This window comes from Hemitrygon akajei, chromosome 13 (genome assembly GCF_048418815.1).
Source record: "Hemitrygon akajei chromosome 13, sHemAka1.3, whole genome shotgun sequence".
Classification (NCBI taxonomy): domain Eukaryota; kingdom Metazoa; phylum Chordata; class Chondrichthyes; order Myliobatiformes; family Dasyatidae; genus Hemitrygon; species Hemitrygon akajei.
In genome coordinates, this window is record NC_133136.1 from 15,693,090 (window position 1) to 15,712,561 (window position 19,472).

Genomic DNA, 19,472 nt, shown 5'->3' on the forward strand with positions numbered 1-19,472 from the left:
AGGTTCCATAATCTGATGAAACCAAAATTGAGCTTTTTGGCCATTGGACTAAAGACGATGTTTGGTGTAAGCCAACGCCACACATCATCAAAAACACACCATGAAGCATGGTGGTGGCTGCATCATGCTGTGGGGATGCTTCATTGCAACAGGCCCTGGAAGGCTAGTGAAGGTAGAGGGTAAATTAAATGCAGCAAAATACAGGGAAATCCTGGAGAAAAACCTGATGCAGTCTGCAAGCCAAATGCGACTTGTTTTCCAGCAAAACAATGACCCCAAGCAAAGCCAAAGCTACATAGGAATAGGTTGAAAACATCAGTTAATGTCCTGGAGTGGCCAAGTCAGAGCCTAGACCTCAATCCAATTGAGAATATGTGACCAGACTTGAAAAGGGCTGTTCAAAGAGATGGCTGTTGACTTCAGGAGGGCACGGAGTGACCACTCCCCACGGAACATCGACGGCTCCTCGGTAGAGATTGTAAAGAGCACCAAATTTCTTGGTGTTCACCTGACGGAGAATCTCACCTGGTCCCTCAACACCAGCTCCATAGCAAAGAAAGCCCAGCAGTGTCTCTACTTGTTGCGAAGGCTGAGGAAAGTCCATCTCCCACCCCACATCCTCATCACATTCTGCAGGGGTTGTATTGAGAGCATCCTGAGCAGCTGCATCACTGCCTGGTTCGGAAATTGCACCATCTCGGATCGCAAGACTCTGCAGCAGATAGTGAGGAAAGCTGAGAAGATCATCGGGGTCTCTCTTCCCGCCATCACGGACATTTACACTACACGCTGCATCCGCAAAGGAAACAGCATTATGAAGGACCCCACGCACCCTTCATACAATCTCTTCTCCCTCCTGCCATCTGGGAAAAGGCTCCGAAGCATTCAGGCTGTCACGGCCAGACAATGTAACAGTTTCTTCCCCCAAGCTATCAGACTCCTCAATACCCGAAGCCTGGACTGACACCTTGCCCTACTGTCCTGTTTATTATTTATTGTAATGCCTGCACTGTTTTTGTGCACTTCATGCAGTCCTGTGTAGGTCTGTAGTCTAGTGTAGCTTTCTCTGTGTTTTTTTTATTATTACGTAATTCAGTCTAGTTTTTGTACTGTGTCATGTAAACCATGGTCCTAAAAAACGTTGTCTCATTTTTACTATGCACTGTACCAGCAGTTATGGTTGAAATGACAATAAAAGTTGACTTGACTTGACACTCACGATCCCCATGCAATCTGACAGAGCTTGAGCAGTTCTGTAAAGAAGAATGGGGAAAAATTGCAGTGTCCATTTGCAGAAAGCTGATAGAGTTATCCACACAGACTCAAAGCTGTAATTGGCTCCATTGGTGCATCTAATGAATACAGACTTGACGGGATGAATACTTATGCTCTCAAATTATTTTGTGGTTTATATTTGAATTAACTTAGATTACTTTGTAGAGATCTGTTTTCACTTTGACATAAAAGAGTCATGTTCTGTTGATCAGTGTCAAAAAAAACCAAATTCTATCCACTGTGATTCAATGCTGTCGAACAGTAAAATATGAAAGCTTCTAAGAGGGGGTGAATATTTTTTATCAGCACTGTACGAGCTTTGATACTAAATTTATTTTGAACTTTGAAATTTAACAATGGAAAATCTAGTAAATGCTTTTCCATTCCTTTTTTTTAATTCACTGTAACTGGTATTTTATAATTTTACCAACTTCCACCAATTTGCCTCTACTGCTGCTGGGATCAATAAAATCATACTCCATATGAAAAATCAACCCCATGCTGTATAGCTACGAGAGCTGAATGAATCACCCCCATCAACAGTCCAAATCTTCTGAAGACATGCTACAACAAAGTTGTTATATATTCTGCCAAGAAGCTGATAAAAAAATTAGAATATCAATTGATATGAAGAGCAAAATGCAATCATCACCACCCCATGTATTTAGAGATGTTGTGCCTGAACTCCTTGCCTCTGCTGCTTCTGTACTAAAAGGCAACTACACATACTGCAGTTACAGGAATACCTGGTTGATATTATTGCTGGATTACAAAATGTGCTAAAGAAACCTCAGCAGGCCTCAAAGAGAGGATAAAATCATTTTCATGAGTAAGTTGAAAGATAAAGATTAGCTTTATTTGCACATGTGCATTGAACTGTTGAAATGCGTGAAATGTGTCCTTTGGCATCAACGGCCAACGCGGTCTAAGGAGGTGCTAGGGGGAACCCGCATGCTTCTGCCACTGACATAACATGCCCCCACCTTACCAGCCATAACCCGTTTATCTTTGGAATGTGGGAGGAAACTGGAGCACCAAGAGGAAACTCATGCATATAACAATTACAGCACGGAAACAGGCCATCTTGGCCCTTCTAGTCCATGCCGACTGCCTACTCTCACCTAGTCCCACTGACCCGCACTCAACCCATAACCTTCCATTCCTTTCCTGTCTATATACCTATCCAATTTTTTTTTTTAAATGACAATATCGAACCTGCCTCGACCACTTCTACTGGGAGCTCATTCCACACAGCTACCACTCTCTGAGTAAAGAAATTCCCCCTCGTGTTACCCCTAAACTTTTGCCCCTTAACTCTCAACTCATGTCCTCTTGTTTGAATCTCCCCTACTCTCAATGGAAAAAGCCTATCCACATCAACTCTATCTATCCCCCTCATAATTTTAAATACCTCTATCAAGTCCCCCCTCAACCTTCTACACTCCAAAGAATAAAGACCTAACTTGTTCAACCTTTCTCTGTAACTTAGGTGCTGAAACCCAGGTAACATTCTAGTAAATCTCCTCTGTACTCTCTCCATTTTGTTGACATCTTTCCTATAATTCGGTGACCAGAATAATCTCCATGTGGTCATGGAGAAAACGTACAAACTCCTTACCATAATACCATATGAAATAGGAGTAGAATTAGGCCATTTGGCCCATCGAGTCTGCTCTGTCAGTTCATCATGGCTGATCCAGTTTCCCTCACAGCCCTAATCTCCTGCCTTTTCCCCATATCCCTTTCATGCCCTGACCAATCAAGAACTTTTCAATCTCTGTCTTAAATATACCCAATGAGTTGGCCTCCAGAGCCACCTGTGGCAACGAATTCAAGACTCCACGGGCTTACAGGTGGCACTGGGAACTGAAACCCGATCACAGTCCACGTGCTGTAAATGTTACGCTAACTGCTACATTACTGTGTTACTCTTTACACTACGTTGCTGCCCTTACACTAGAGTGTTGCTATGGATACCCAGCAGCTCTTAGGGTGCCATTAAACATGGAAGGGTATCATTTGGGCCAGGTGGACCACATTGGCTTTCTTTGAAGTGAACCCATTCACTTCCCACTCTTACCCACAATGCTGCCACTTTATTTCCCTCAAGAGCCCATCTAATTTCCTTCTGAAGTCGTTATTCACATCCACTTCTGCCATGATGGCAGGAAACACGTTCCAGGTCATCATCACTCACTCGGCAGAAATGCCCAGACTTTAAATTTGTGTTCCCTAGTCTGAGGACATTCAGCTGGGAGGAACAAATTTTCTTTGCTTTCTGTTTCAACACCTGTCAAAATGTTGTATGATCTCTTTAAATCTTTCCGCCACCTCCTTTGCTGGAAGGAGAATACTCCTTGCTTCTCCACAAACTGTAGCCAAGATCCCTCAGATTGTAGCCAAGCTGGTTCAAATGATAACCTTCCATGTTGTAATAACTCCCTTGAAAGCAGTCTGGGTATCCATAGCAACAGACACAAAATGTTTGAGGAAGTCAGCAGGTAAAGCTGCATCTATAGAGAAGAATAAACAGTGGCCATTTCAGGTCAAGACCCTTTATTAGGACTGAAAAGGACAGGGGCAGAAGCCAGAATAAGAAGCTGGGTGGAGGGGTGGTTGTATAAATTGGCAGGTGATAGGCAAGACCAGGTGAGGGCAAAGGTGGATAGAATAAACAGTTGATGTTTTAGGCCAAGATCCATCATCAGACCCAAAATGGTAACTGTTTATACCTCACTGTAGAAGCTACAGAGTGCCTTCAGCATTGTGTGTGTGTGTGTTGCTCAAGATTTCAAAGTGCATTTACTATCAAAGGTTTCCAGCATCTACATCTGTGATATCCATATACCCTTGACTTTCTCATGGATAGAATTTTGTCCTCCATTCAGGGCCTGCTGTTTCAGTGATGGAAGCTACTGACACAATGAAGGAAGCCATGAACACTGCCAGAAATGGAGGACCATCATTGCTACCCTAAATGCCAGCGGCATATGGGACAAAAGAGAGAATGCTAATGAAGAAATGTGAGATTCTAGTGGTATGGCGCCCAGACAATGTCAGCAAAAGAGGTGATCACTGATGTCAGGGAAGGGGGACGATCCCCACTCTCCTGCTTATATCAACAGTGCTGAGGTTGAAAGGGAGTGCAAGTTTCAAGTCCCTAGGAGTAAACATCACCAATAGTCCGTCCTGATCATGGCCAAGATGTCAGGCCCATGAAAGCTCAGCAATGCTTTTCCTTCCACAGGAGGCTAAAGAAATTCAGCATGTCCCTGTCAACTCTCATTAATATCCATAGGTGCACCACAGAAAGAACCAGAGCTTGGTATGGCAACAGCTCTGCCCACAGCCGTAAAAAACTGCAGAGAGGCATGGACACAGATCAGCTCATCACGAAAACCAGCCTCTCCTCTACGGATGCTGTCTAGGCTTCTTGTTGTCTCGGTAAAGCAGCCAGCATAAACAAAGACCCCTCCCACCCCAGATATTCTCTCTTCTCTGTCCTCCCCTCAAGCATAAGATACAGAAGTCTGAAAACATCTAGCACCAAGCTCAAGGACAGCCTCTATCCACTGTCTGAGACTACTAAATAATGGACCTGTTGGATGATAAGAAGGACTTGTGGTCTCATCATGGCCTTGACCTTGACCTCAGCCTGCACCGCACTTTATCTGAAAAACTTTATTCTGTATTTTGTTATCACTTTTCAGTTGTATTCTTCCAAGAGGACCACAACTTTGTCACTGGGTTTGGAAGCATGCATGCTTCAATGACCTGGACAGCTATGCTGGCTGGAGTCATGCCTTTATGCTTTGGCTCTTGGTGGGGTCACCCATGCCAAACAGATCAAAGGGTAAAGGACAGACTAAGAGTGGTCCACTGATCCTTCAGGTTCAGGGATTCAGATCAGGGCTAACCCTGACTGTTAAAATAAACTTGCTATGGAAACGTCTGAGTGTGACGGTATTCCTGAGTCTCCACCCAGGATTTGCGTGGCTGATAGTAGTGAGAACCAAGAGGAAGCTACTGATATGATGAAGGGAGCCCTGAATGCTGCCAGAGATGGAAGACCTCCATTGCTGCCCTAAATGCCAATGGCATAACAGGCAGTCTTTCCTTTTTACTACCTCCATGTACTGATATGATGGAATGATCTATAGATGTCAGGACATGGCATTTTACACTGTGTCCTGATACATGCGACAGTAATACAACAGACAGGAGAAGGTGGAGCAGCCACTGAGAAAATGTAATTGCAACAGAGAAACATATATGTTCATAATGAATAAAAACACAAAATGCTGGCAGAACTCAGCAGGCCAGACAGCATCTATGGGAGGAGGTAGTGACGACGTTTCGGGCCGAAACCCTTCATCAGGAGGGTTCATAATGAAAACTGGTTGAGGAAGGTTTCAAACTTGAATCTAGTCATGGAAGAAAGCCAAGAAGATAAGAAGTGAAAAGATAGGGGGATACCAAGGCTATACCAAACATGTGCTTTTCACTGCATCTCAGTGATAATAATAATTTATCAATTTACCAATTTCTAAACCCTTGTTTGTTTCAAAACAATGTATATACAGGTTATCATTAATCTGTTGAAAAATTAGACCATAAGAACTTGTTGCCACAGGTGGCTGTAGAGGTCAAGTCAGTGGGTATATTTAAGGCAGAGGTTGACAGATTCTTGACTGGTCAGTACATGACAGGATACAGGGAGGAGATTGGGGCTGAGAGGAAAACTGGATCAGCCATGATGAAATAGCAAAAACAGACTCAAAGGACCACATGGCCTAATTTTGATCCTATATCTTATGGTCTTAAGATATAGGAGCAGTTAGGCCATTCAGCCCATCGAGTCTGCTCTGCTATTCATCATGGCTGATTTTTTATGCCTCTCAACCGCATTCTTGTGTCTTTATAAAATTAGCTTTAAAAAAATTTAGATTTTTTTAAAATCAAGGGCCATGATCATTTCCAATCCTTCATCCATTTGTGATTTATTACCTCAGAAGGAGGAAGACCACCACTAATTGCTCAGCAATTTATACTGACCAGATGACATGGACACTGGTAATTGTGCTGAGCAATTCTAGTCTCCGCATAAGCTACTCATTTAACCAGAGAATAGAATCAGGCTCACCAACATGTAGAAATTACTGGAAACACAGCATCTGCAGAAGGAGAAACGGCTGACTCCTCCGATCTGCTCTGCTGAGTTTGTCTAGCATTTTCTGGTTATAGTCATAGAAAATTACAGCACAGAAGTGGGATCTTCGGCTCATCGAGTCCGTGCTGAACCATTTAAACTGCCTAGTCCCACTGACCTACACCCGGACCAGAGCCCTCCACACACCCATCCAAATTTCTCTTAAATGTTGAAATTGATCTTGCATGCCCCACTGGCACTGGCAGCTTGTTCCACACTCTCACAACCCTCTGAGTGAAGAACTTTCCCCTCCCATTCTCCTTTATATTTCAGAATATCTGAAATAGCTGATGTTCCTTTGATTTTCCTAGAGAAAATGCAACTTTAATTTTGAATGTGTTATTTATGTAAGATTTATTTGTTTGTTTTATTGACTACACAAAAGCATTTGATAAAGTGAAGCACAGTAAGTTATTTAAAATATTACAGGAAACTCCAGATCTAGATTCGAAAGACCTCCGCCTAAATCAGAAATCTGTACTGGGAACAAACTGCCACTGTAAGAATAGATGGAGAAGTGAGTCAGTTTACGAAAATCAAGAGAGGCATTAGACAAGGGTGTGTTTTCTCCCCTGATTTGTTTAATGTGTACAGTGAAACAATATTACAAAAATTAAGAGACATCTTGGGAATCAAAGTTGGTGGTGAAAACATCAATAATTTCAGATATGCAGATGACACTGTGTTAATTGCAAGTATGGAGGAAGAACTACAAAACTTAATTGATACAGTTGTTGAAGAAATTGCAAAAATGGGTCTGTCTATCACTTGCAAAAAGACAGAACGTATGGTGATATCCAAAAAGAAGGAGAATTCTATCTGCAGGCTGAGAATAAACGGGGGAGATGTAAAACAAGTACAGAACTTTTGCTACTTAGGAAGCTGGGTGACATCAGATGACAGGTGCGACATGGACATCAAGAGAAGAATAGGGATGACAAAAGACACCTTTATGAGAATGAAGAGTATACTGACCAACACTAAACTAGGCATGACAACCCGCCTCAGAGCACTGAAATGTTACGTTTATCCAGTTACGTTACATGATTCAGAATGTTGGACAATATCTAGTAACATGAGGAAAAGAACTGAAGCAGCAGAGGTGTGGTTTTTAAGGAGGATGCAAAGAATATCATGGACGAAACGAATATCTAACGAGGATGTCATGAGCAGAGCGAGCACAAAAAGAGAAATAATGTATGAGATCATGAAAAGGCAACGTTACTTCACTAGACACGTGATTAGGAAAGAGGAGTTAGAATGCATGGTAATTATGGGAAAGATTGAAGGGAAGAAAACAAGAGGAAGGCAAAGACAAATGAAGATGGAGACAGCAGCCAGAGAACTGGAAATGAATACCAAAGAATTGATCCACTTGACCCGAAACAGGAGTGTGTGGGCCATGGCAGTCAAAGCTCAAACTGGGCATGGCACCTGATGATGATGATGATTTATGTAAAACATGGTGCTGCTTGATTTGGAAGCTTTTTAAGGTGAGGTCTTCTCTAGCAACTCATGCTTAATTACTTAAATATCATATATTTCTTGTCACTTTCTAAGCCCAACATGGAAGGATTTATGAAGACTAATTTGGGTGATCATTCATTAACCTTATTACGTACTTTTCTCAGATTTTTTTTTTGTTTTGTGTGGTGTGTTTGGTTTTGTTTGATTTTCGTAAACTGACTCACTTCTCCATCTATTCTTACGGTGGCAGTTTGTTCCCAGTACAGATTTCTGATTAGGCGGAGGTCATTTGAATCTAGTTTCCTGTAATATTTCAAATAACTTATCGTGCTTCACTTTATTAATTTATTACATAAATAACACATTCAAAATTAAAGTTGCAAAAAAAGTTGCAAATTAAAGTAGGCTGCAAATATAAGACTTTGCTGGAACACAGTACTTGGAGTGGAGCGTTGGAAAACGAGAGCAATATCTGAAATTTATGTTAATTACCTCAAAGTCTCCTTCTTCTCTTTGCTACCCCTGGAGCGAGAGCACAGGGATTCAGGGATTCTGATTACGAATAAGTTTACTGGGTCTGATCTGACTATGTACACTGAATGGATATCTACAAGCTGACAGGAGCCTCAAGCTACTGTAAGGAAGAATTACTCAGCCTGACCTCTACTGCAATATATCCCAAGACAGGACTGGTTTGTTTTAATCTACTTAATTTCTTTGAAGAACAAGTACAGTTCAGTTTCTATAAAATCTGTTAATGTAAATATAAAATACAATTAAATAATATTCCATCAGCACTAATACTAAGCACAGACACAGGTGTACAATCAAATTAACCTGTTTTAATATATATTTGTGCTGGACTTCATCCAGAAATGAAAGCCAACACGATAATAGATAAAAATAGTAATCTAAGAAGTATTCAGTCTGCACATCTTACTCCCACTGGGTTACTTAAATTTCATAGGCTCTCTAGAGAGTTTCTAATCAGTCAGGGTTAATCTTTAGAGGCAATAAAGAGAGGCTAGAATCTTCCCACAAAAAGAGAAAAATAGAAATGCAAGAGACTGCAGATGCTGAAAACCTGGAGTAACACACAAAGCGCCGGTGGAACACAGGGGTCAGGCAGCATCCATGCAGGGAAATCTACACACATCCATGGAGGGAGTTGACTTTCTGAGCCAAGATCCTTCATCCAGGCTGGAACAGGGAAGATAGACAATATTAAAAAGTGGGAATAAAGGGCAGAACAAGAGCTGGTGGGTGTGGGTGGATGCAGGTGAGGGGGTTGATAGGCAGGAGAGGGAGCGAAGAGAGTGGGAATGATGTCAGAAGCTGAAAGGTGATAGGTGGAAGTGACAAATGGCTGAGTAAGATGGAATCTGATAGGACATTGGATCATAGGGAGGGGAGTCAATGGGAAGAATGTAAGAATGATGGGTAGATGGAGAGGGGGAGCAGCGGAAAAAGATAGGGTGATGGGGGCCAGTCAAGTCCATGTTATTCCATCAAAATAACTTTTGAACCTCAGTTGTACACATCATCTGCTCCATAAAGCAGCTCCTTTCTCTCACTGTTCACAAGTATGGACAAGCAGCACTTTCTACTCTGGTAATAGCCTTTTACTTTCCTTCCTCTAATTACTGCTCACCTCATGAGATTGTGTAGATCAACTACTGTCTTACCTTGTATTCCACAGGTCCCTGAGCTCCCAGAGGGGAGTCCATGCTGCTTTCTCTGAGAGTGTGGAGAAACTTGTCTCTTGTAAATAATATGTGGCTGCTGTTTCTCACTTCTTTGTGGGTGGCTGCGTATTGGTTCAATAAAATAGTCTTCACTGTGTAGACGGAAGAAGCCATGCTGCAGAAAAAAACAGTTCAAATATTACAGCACTGCTTTAACTTAACAAAAGAAACTTCCTTTCAGCAAGTGGAAGAGTTTAATGATAAAGGAAACTGTCAGTGAAATGAAACAGCCTGTGTGAATTCAGTCACTAGGTATACATAGAGAGGTAGTAAATTGGATTAGACATTGGCTCAATGGAAGAAGCCAGAGAGTGGTAGTGGAGGATTGCTACTCTGAGTGGAGGCCTGTGACTAGTGGTGTGCCACAGGGATCAGTGCTGGGTCCATTGTTATTTGTCATCTATATCAATTATCTGGATGATAATGTGGTAAATTAGATCAGCAAATTTGCTGATGATACAAAGGTTGGAGGTGTAGTGGACAGTGAAGAAGGTTTTCAAAGCTTGCAGAGGGATTTGGACCAATTGGAGGAATGGGCTGAAAAATGGCAGATGGAGTTTAATGCGGACAAGTGTGAGGTATTGCACTTCGGAAGGTCAAACCAATGTAGAACATACAAGGACACTGAGGAGTGCAGTAGAACAGAGGGATCTGGGAGTACAGATACATAATTCCCTAAAAGTGGCTTCACATGTAGATAGGGTTGTAAAGAAAGCTTTTGGTACATTGGCCTTTATAAATCAATGTACTGAGTATAAGTGTTGGAATGTAATGGTGAGGTTGTATAAAACATTGATGAGGCTGAATTTGGAGTATTGTGTGCAGTTTTGGTCACCTAATTACAGGAAGGATATTAATAAGGTTGAAAGAGTGCAGAGAAGGTTTACAAGGATGTTGCTGGGACTTGAAAGAACGGAGTTACAGATAAAGGTTGAATAGGTTAGGACTTTATTCCCTGGAGCACAGGAGAATGAGAGGTGATTTAATGAAGTGTATAAAATTATGATGGGTACATATAGAGTGAATGCAAGCAGGCTTTTTCCACTGAGGCTAGGGGAGAAAAAAACCAGAGGTCATGGGTTAAGGGTGAAGGGGGAAAAGTTTAAAGGGAACATTAGGGGGGGCTTCTTCACGCAGAGAGTGGTGGGAGTGTGGAATGAGCTGCCAGATGAACTGGTGAATCCGGGCTCACTTATGACAGTTAAGAAAAACTTGGACAGGTATATGGATGAAAGGGGTTTGGAGGGATATGGCCCAGGTGCAGGTCAGGGGGACTAGGCAGGAAAATGGTTCAGCATAGCCAAGAAGGGCCAAAAGGCCTGTTTCTGTGCTGTAATCTTCTATGGTCCTATGGTTCAGCATTCAACACAATCATTTCTCAGCACCTGGTTGGATAGCTGAGCCTGCTGGGCCTGAACACCTCCCTCCGCAACTGGATACTAGACTTCCTGACTAGAAGACCTCAGTCAGTCCGGATTGGGAACAGCATCTCCAACACCATCACACTGAGCACGGGGGGCTCCCCAGGGTTGCGTGCTCAGCAATACACAGCTCGAACCATATCATCAAGTTCACCGATGACACGACCATGGTGGGTCTCATCAGCAAGAACGACGAGTCAGCATACAGAGAGGAGGTACAGCGGCTAACAGACTTGTGCAGAGCCAACAACCTGTCTCTGAACGTGAACAAAACAGAAGAGATGGTTGTTGACTTCAGGAGAGCATGGAGTGACCACTCTCCGCCGAACATTGATGGCTCCTCCGTTGAGATCGTTAAGAACACCAAATTTCTTGGTGTTCACCTGGCAGAGAATCTCACCTGGTCCCTCGACACCAGCTCCATAGCAAAGAAAGCCCAGCAGCGTCTCTACGTTCTGCAAAGGCTGAGAAAAGTCCATCTCCCACCCCCATCCTCACCACATTCTACAGGGGTTGTATTGAGAGCATCCTGAGCAGCTGCATCACTACCTGGTTCAGGAATTGCACAGTCTCAGATCACAAGACCCCGCAGCGGATAGTGAGGTCAGCTGAGAAGATCATCACGGTCTCTCTTCCCGCCATCACGGACACTTACACCACACGCTGCACCCGCAAAGCTAACAGTATTGTGAAGGACCCCACGCACCCCTCACACAAACTCTTCTCCCTCCTGCCATCTGGCAAAAGGTACCAAAGCATTCAAGCTCTCATGAGCAGACTGTACAACAGTTTCTTCCCCCAAGCCATCAGACTCCTCAATACTCAGAGGCTAGACTGACATCTACATCATTTATTATTATATTGTAATTTGTCCTCTACTATGCCTGTTGTCTTGTTTATTAATTATTGTACTGCCCTGCACTGTTTTGTACACTTTATATAGTCCTGTGCAGGTCTGTAGTCCAGTGCAGTTTTTATGTTGTTTTACATAGTCTTGTGGAGCCTTGTGCTGTCTCACATAGTCTAGTGTAGTTTTGTGTTGTTTCCTGGAGCTCCAGAGTCCTGGAGGAACGTTGTTTCGTTTTTACTGTGTAATTTATGATTGAAATGACAATAAACTTGACTTGACTTGACTTGACTTGAAAAGGTGGTGCCAACATTAAGCACCCTCACTATCTGGGACATGCCATCTTCTTGTAGCTATCATCAGCATGCCTCAGCGCCCACATTTAACAGCTTCGGCCTCTTCATCATCTGATTTCATGAACATTATGTTGCTGTTCCTCTTTCACACTATTTATTTATTTATTGTAATTTGGAGCAATTTTTACGTCTTGCACTGTAGTCAGATATACAAGACAACAAATTTAACAAATATTTGTCAGTGATAAAAAAAACCTGCTACTGATTACTACCGACAGCAAGCTTCAGAACATTTCTTCAACAGGATAAGCACTCCTACACTCCCACACTCCCAGGTTTAATACTATAAGAAGTACTTAACTGCTTTCCACAAAAGAACAAAATTATCTATGACACCTCTTAGGAAGGGTGACTGACCTGAAATATTGACTGTTTTTCTTTTCAGACATTCTGCTTGACTGGGTTTGAGTTCTTCCAGCATTTCTGCTTTCATCCCAAGTTTCAGAATCTACAGTTTTATCTGTTTTCCATCAATGAGACTTTGTCAACCATATACACTCAGCGGCCACTTTATTAAGTACACCTGTACACCAGCTGGTTAATGCAAATGTCTAATCAGCCAATCATATGACAGCAACTCAATGCATAATAGCATGCAGACATGATCAAGTTGTTGCCCAGACCAAACATCAGAATGGGAAAGAAATGTAATCTAAGTGGCTTTGACCATGCAATGATTGTTGGTGCCAGATAGGGTGGTTTGAGTATCTCAGAAACTGCTGATCTGGGATTTTCACACATAACTATCTCTACAGCAAGGGATCCCAACCTCTTTTATGTTAATTGTAGGATCCCTTACCGTTAACTGAGAAGTCCGTGGACGCCAGATTGGGAACCCCTGCTCTAGAGTTTACAGAGAATGGTGCGAGAAACAAAAAAGCATCCAATGTGTGGAACGTAAAAACCTTGCTAATGCGTGACATCAGAGGAGAACGGCCGGACTGGATCAAGCTGACAGGAAGGTGACAGTAAATCAGATAACCACATGTTACAACAGTGGTGTGCAACAGAGCATTTCTGAACATACAACACGTCGAACTTTGAAGTGGATGGGCTACAGCAGCAGAAGGCTACACCAGGTTCCAACTTAATAAAGTGGCCACTTAGCATACATTCTTCAATTAAAATACTGGTGCATCTCGCTGTTTCTATTTTGTAGTGAATCGGTTCAGTTAATGTGCGAAAAGAACACGACAGCCTGGCAGAAGGTTTGAATTATATTATCAAAAAACTAAAGAAAATAGTTGCCAAATATAAGTAGAAAAGCTTCCCTTGATTTTCTAGGGAAATAATTCCCTTGATACCACTCCCCTGACCAATTCACCATCTCTATTCCAGATTAGCTTCCCTTCTTGGGACATGGATCTTTAAATCCATCACATTAATAATTTAGAATGAGAATTGTAAACCTGTCTTTCTCTATTATGCTGCTCATAAGTGTGGGGGAAAACAAAGACCTTTCCAGCAAAGTGATTTATGTCTCAGTTACCTGACAAGGCTGATGTCAACAGCAGGTTTGACGTTGATGCCCCTGCTGCAAAATAAACAAGACAGATCTGGATGCCGGGACCTTGAGTTGTCAAGCAGGCAGGTTTTCTCTGAATTTCTACAAAAGCAGTGACACATTGGAAAACTATTAGAATTGCAGAAGATTTTTCTGCCTGTCACACACACAAAATGCTGGAGAAGCTCAGCAGGTCAGGCAGCATCTATGGAGAGGAATAAACAGTCTGCATTTCGGGCCGAGACTTGTTTATTCCCCTCTACAGATGCTGTCTGACTTGCTCCAGCATTTTATGTGTGTTGTTCAAGATTTCCTGCAACACTGGTCTTCAAAATGATGTGGACTAGGCACATGGTCTTTTCTCACTGCTGCCATCAGGAAGAAGGTACAAGAGCCTCAGGACTCTCACAAAAAGGTTCAGGAACAGTTACTATCCTTCAAGAATCAGACTCTCGAATTAAAGGGGTAACTTCACTCAACTTCACTTGCCTCATCATTGAAATGTTCCCAAAACCAATGGACTCACTTTCAAGGACTCTTCATCTCTTATTTATTGTTTATTTATTAGTGTAGTTTCTTCTTTTTGTCTTCCCCTCTACAGATGCTGACTGACCTGCTGAGCTCCTCCAGAAGTTTGTGTGTGCTTCTCGGGATTTCCAACATCTGCAGAATTTCTTGTGTTTATGATTCTCTGCCTGTCACTAAGCTGATTGCTCATACAGGCTGGTAATGCATTCTCTCCACTGCTGACTTGTATGAATCTTTCCCAGCCGTGGTAGCAGGTTTTGAAATCCCAAATGAGGTTGTAAACTGAAACAAATCCACAGGCATGACTGCACAAGCTTAGATATCGACATGTAAAAAAAATACAAACACCCTGACTGTCCAATTGGCTTAACAGCAGAAACTTCAGGTTTTGAAGTAATGAGCTGAAAAGAATTTTTGAATTTAGATCCTAATATGAGTAACCCATCCTGCATATTATTTCGTGCTGCATCATGTTTTATGTGTACTTTGTTAAAGGACTTAATAAATGCCGTTCAGGTCATGCAACTGACTTGAGTTTGTTCCAGAGATGATGCACCTGGGACAAGACCACAACAATTTCTGTGAAGAAGTTCAAAACACGTAAAATAAATGTGATCACCAAGATGGTTGCTTATATGCTGTTTCAGGGAAACCAGCCTTTGAGAACATCCAATATTGAACATTAGAGCTCAGTACAGGCCCTTCGGTCCACCATGTTATGCCATCCTTTTAACCTATTTTAAGATCAACCTAACCCTTCCCTCCTTCACAACTCCATTTTTCTATCATCCATGTGTTTATCTAAGAGTTCCTTAAATGTCCCTAATTTAACTACCTCTACCACTACTACTGGCAGCATGTTCCACGCACTCACCACTCTTTGTGTAAAAATACTTACAACCAACATCCCCCCCCACCATACTTTCCTTCTAACACCTGAAAATTATGCCACTCATACTAGCTATTTATGACCTGGGGAAATGTTTCTGCCTATCCATTCAGTCTCTTATCCACCTATGCCTCTTATCATCTTGTACACCTCTATCAAGTCACTTCTCATTCTCCTTCTCTCCAAAAGAAAAAGCCCCAACTCATTTAATCTATTCTCATAGGGCATGCTCTCTAGACCAGTCAGCACCTGGCACATCTCCTCTGCACCATCTCTAAAGCTTTTGCATCCTCCCTATATATGATAAGGCATCCAGAACTGAACACAACATTCAAAGTGTAGCTAGCCAAGGTTTTAGAGAGCTGCAACGTTACCTTTCTGCTCTTGAACTCAATCCCCTGACTAATGATTTCCAAAGCACATAGGCTTTCTTAACCATCCTACCAAATTGCGTGGCAACTTTGATGGATCTTTGGACGTGGACCCCAAGATCCCCCATTCCCCCACACTGTTAACAATCATTCTATTAACCAACCATTCTGCCTTCAAATTTTACCTTCCAAACTGAATGACAACTTTTCTGGCCAACAACTGTCAAGATCAACATCTACATCCTCCGGAAATTAAGGCACCACCGCAAGTGGGTTTTGCAGTCGATGATACTTGTTTGCCTACCAATGGACCCTTGCCCGAATATCTCCCTGTCTAGCAACTTCCCACCCTCCCAGAGCCCCCACTCACCCATTTCAATTGCCTTAATGTGAAGTAATGAACTCCTGCCAACAGCCAAACTCAATTCTTTTAGGCATGACTCATATGCCACTCAGCCAATGCTGTTGTTCAAAATCCCAATGGGGGCGGTATGGTAGCACAACACTATTACAGTGCCAGTGACCTGGGTTTGATTCCACCCCCGTCTGTAAGGGGTTAGTACATTCTCCCCACAAACACACGGGTTTCCTCCAGGTGCTTCGGTATCCTCGTACTTTCCAGGGACATATGAACATTAGAATTAGTAACTAGTGGATATACTAATGTTGGCATCAGTAGCATGACAACACTGACAAGCTGTCCTCAAATGCATCCTTGGACTGTGTCGGCCATTTGCGCAGATGAAGCACTTCATTGTATGTTTCAACGTACATGTGACAAATAAACCCATTTAGAATGGAGATGAGCAGGAATTTCTTTAGACAGAATGTGGTGAATCTATGGAATTTGTGGCCACAGGCGGCTGTGGAGGCTGAGTCACTGGGTATATTTAAGGCAGAGATTGATAGATTCTTGATTTGTCAGGGAATGAAGGGATACGGGGAGAAGGCAGGAGATTGCGGCTGAAAGGGAAATGGATCAGCCATGATGAAATGGTGGAGCAGACTCAATGGGCCAAATGGCCTAATTCTGCTCCTATATTTACGGTCTTATGGTCTAATCTTAGATCTCTAATCTTCCCTCATCCAACAATATTGATCGGCATGCTTTCAGCCATTGACCTCTGCTGCGAACATGACCCATGGGAGGCCTCGAGTATCAGAGAGTATTGTTTAAGAAAGAATGGTCCAATATACTAAATCACTATAAGCATCCTGCACGATGCCAGCACAATGCACCTGTAAGACATCAAATAATTCTATTGCACTTTTATAGTGCATTTCTGTGGTACAGGAACCTCTGAGGGCCTTGAATATATTCAGCACTATGATGTCCCATGTTATACCTCCAAGCATTAGTTTTGATATGTAATTTCTCTTGTTATGGAAGTGAATACAAATGGCAAGCTTACACAATTCGGTGTCTCTTAAACAACGAGTATAAATGCAAGCCAAATGCTGTAGCTGGCCTTTCTTTAATTGTGCCATAGGACATACAGTCAAACAAGAATCAAATCTGATATTTTATTAGAAAGACCATGTCTCCTAGAAGGCAGCCTTCCTGTGATATGGAGGAATTACAATGGTGTTTTACCCATAGAATTCTAACTTCAAAGCAAGTTCTATTATCTTACGATTCATATTCTATTATCCATGATCTTATTGACTGGCGGAGCAGGCTCAATGGGCCAGATGGCCGACTCCTGCTCCTTGTTTCTTATGTCCTTATGTACCATTACTTAGCTAACACTCAAAATGGAGTTGTAATCTTAATTCATTACCACAGACAGCTGTAGAAGACTAGGTATATTTAAAGTGGAGGCACCTTTATGACTCCCACAACCCCCGACGACCCTATAATATCCGTCTCTGAGGACAATGTGAGAGCATCCTTCAGGAGGGTGAAGCCACAAAAAGCATCTGGCCCAGACAAGGTACCTAGCCAAGTGTTGAAGACTTGTGCTGATCAACTGACTAGAGTGCTCGCTGATGTCATCAACCTCTTGCTTCGGCTGTTTGAGGTACTCACCAGTTTCAAGCAAGCTTCTATAATACCAGCGCCCAAAAAGAACGTGGTGGCCTGCCTTAATGACTATCATCTAGTAGCACTCACATCCACTGTGATAAAGTGCTTTGAGATGTTGGTGATGAAACATTTTAACTCCTGCCTGCAAAGCAACTTGAATCCACTCTGATTTGCCTCCAGGTCAACAGCAGATGCCACCACATTGGCTCTTCATTCAACCCTGGAACATCTGGAAGTGAAGATGCATACATCAGGATGCTCTTCATTGAATACAGCCCAGCATTCAATACTATCATCCCTTCAAAACTAATCAATAAGCTTCAAGTCCTGGATCTCAATGCCTCCTTGAGCAACTGGACCCTCAGTTTCCTCACTTGCACTCCTCAGTCAGTTCAGATTGGCAAAAACATCTCCATCAGCACAGGTACACCACGAGGCTGTGTGCTTAGCTCCCGACTCTACTCACACTTATGACTGTGAGGCTAAGCACAGCTCCACTGCCATGTTTAAGTTTGCCAAGGACACCACTGTGATTGGCTGAATGGAAGGCATTGGTGCAAACAACACATTTCACTGAATGTTTTGATGTACATGGGATAAATAAGAATAATCTTTACATCTTTAATCTTTCTGAAGACAGATTTTGTTGTACAGGCATAATATAACTTTATTCTCCATGTGTGAGCCCAAAGAAAGTATAAACAGATGATTCAATATCTACAGGCATTGACATCTACTCCATAAATTTGCTGATGACACAACTGTTGTGTCAGAATTTCCAATAGTGATGAGAGAGCGTACAGGAGCTAGTGGAGTGGTGTGGCAGCAATAATTTTGCACTCAACGTCAGCAAGACCAAAGAACTGATTGTGGACTTCAGAAAGGGTAGGATGAGCGAACACATACCAGTCCTCACAGAGGGATCAGAAGTGGGAAAAAGTGAGCAATTTCAAGTTTCTGGGTGTCAACATTTCTGAGGATCAATCCTGGGCCCAAAATGTTGATACAGCTACAACGAAGTCAGTGACTATATTTTTTTTCTCTGTTATTAAGTATTGCAATATACTGCTGCTGCAAAGACAACAAACTTCACAACATATGCCAGTGGTATGCCTCGAGGAAATGCACACAGTTACAGGAAGAATGCACATACTCCTTACAGACAGCCGCAGGAATTGAACCATAGTCAGTGACTACTAGCACTGTAAAGTGTTGCGCCAGCCGCTACTCAACTGTGCCCCCCAATCGATTAACAAAACTGAAAGCATTTGGTGTTAAAGAATTAGAGCTACTGCAACCATAATAATAACAAAGAAAGCTGCAATGAAATTCATAGTTCATAAATAGAACTGGTAGCAGTGTTCCAGACAGCTCAGTCTTACCCAGGTTTACAGCTGATATAAAACAGCCATATCCTTCAACAAATTCTCAAAGGTTAACATGCTCACTGATGACAGTTTCAAATTGGTATCTGTGGGTTGCAACTTAGTTATTAAGATTTAATCAAAAAATACGAAGGTGTGGAAGTTATTTTACAGAAGACTGCATCCTGCATTCACTTCTGTGTTAAAAGTGTCGTGTACAGTACGAGTCGTTATTGGAGGGAGTGCCTCACAGATACACCAATGGAATTCCACAACCAAAGTTTTGAGTGCACTATGAAGATTTGACTAATATTCTCTTGGATGCTTTAAGTAAGCTGTTTAAGATGCTTATGAGAGTAACTATTTATTTTAATGGAAGATAAGAACAAGTATAGCCTTAAAATAAGATGTTAGGAAGCATTTTTTTTTAGATACAACATGGAATAGGCTCTTCCAAGCCACACTGCACA

The 19,472-nt window shown here is 42.2% G+C and overlaps 1 protein-coding gene across 1 annotated transcript in view; it reads right to left on the reverse strand.

Annotated features, from left to right (window-relative positions):
* The window catches only part of LOC140737658 (A disintegrin and metalloproteinase with thrombospondin motifs 12-like), a 615,581-nt gene that overhangs the window by 501,132 nt on the left and 94,977 nt on the right, over positions 1–19,472 (reverse strand). Inside the window, exon 3 of the mRNA XM_073064184.1 lies at positions 9,637–9,811. Coding sequence (XP_072920285.1) covers positions 9,637–9,811 — 175 coding nt within the window. The remainder of the gene's footprint in view (positions 1–9,636; positions 9,812–19,472) is intronic.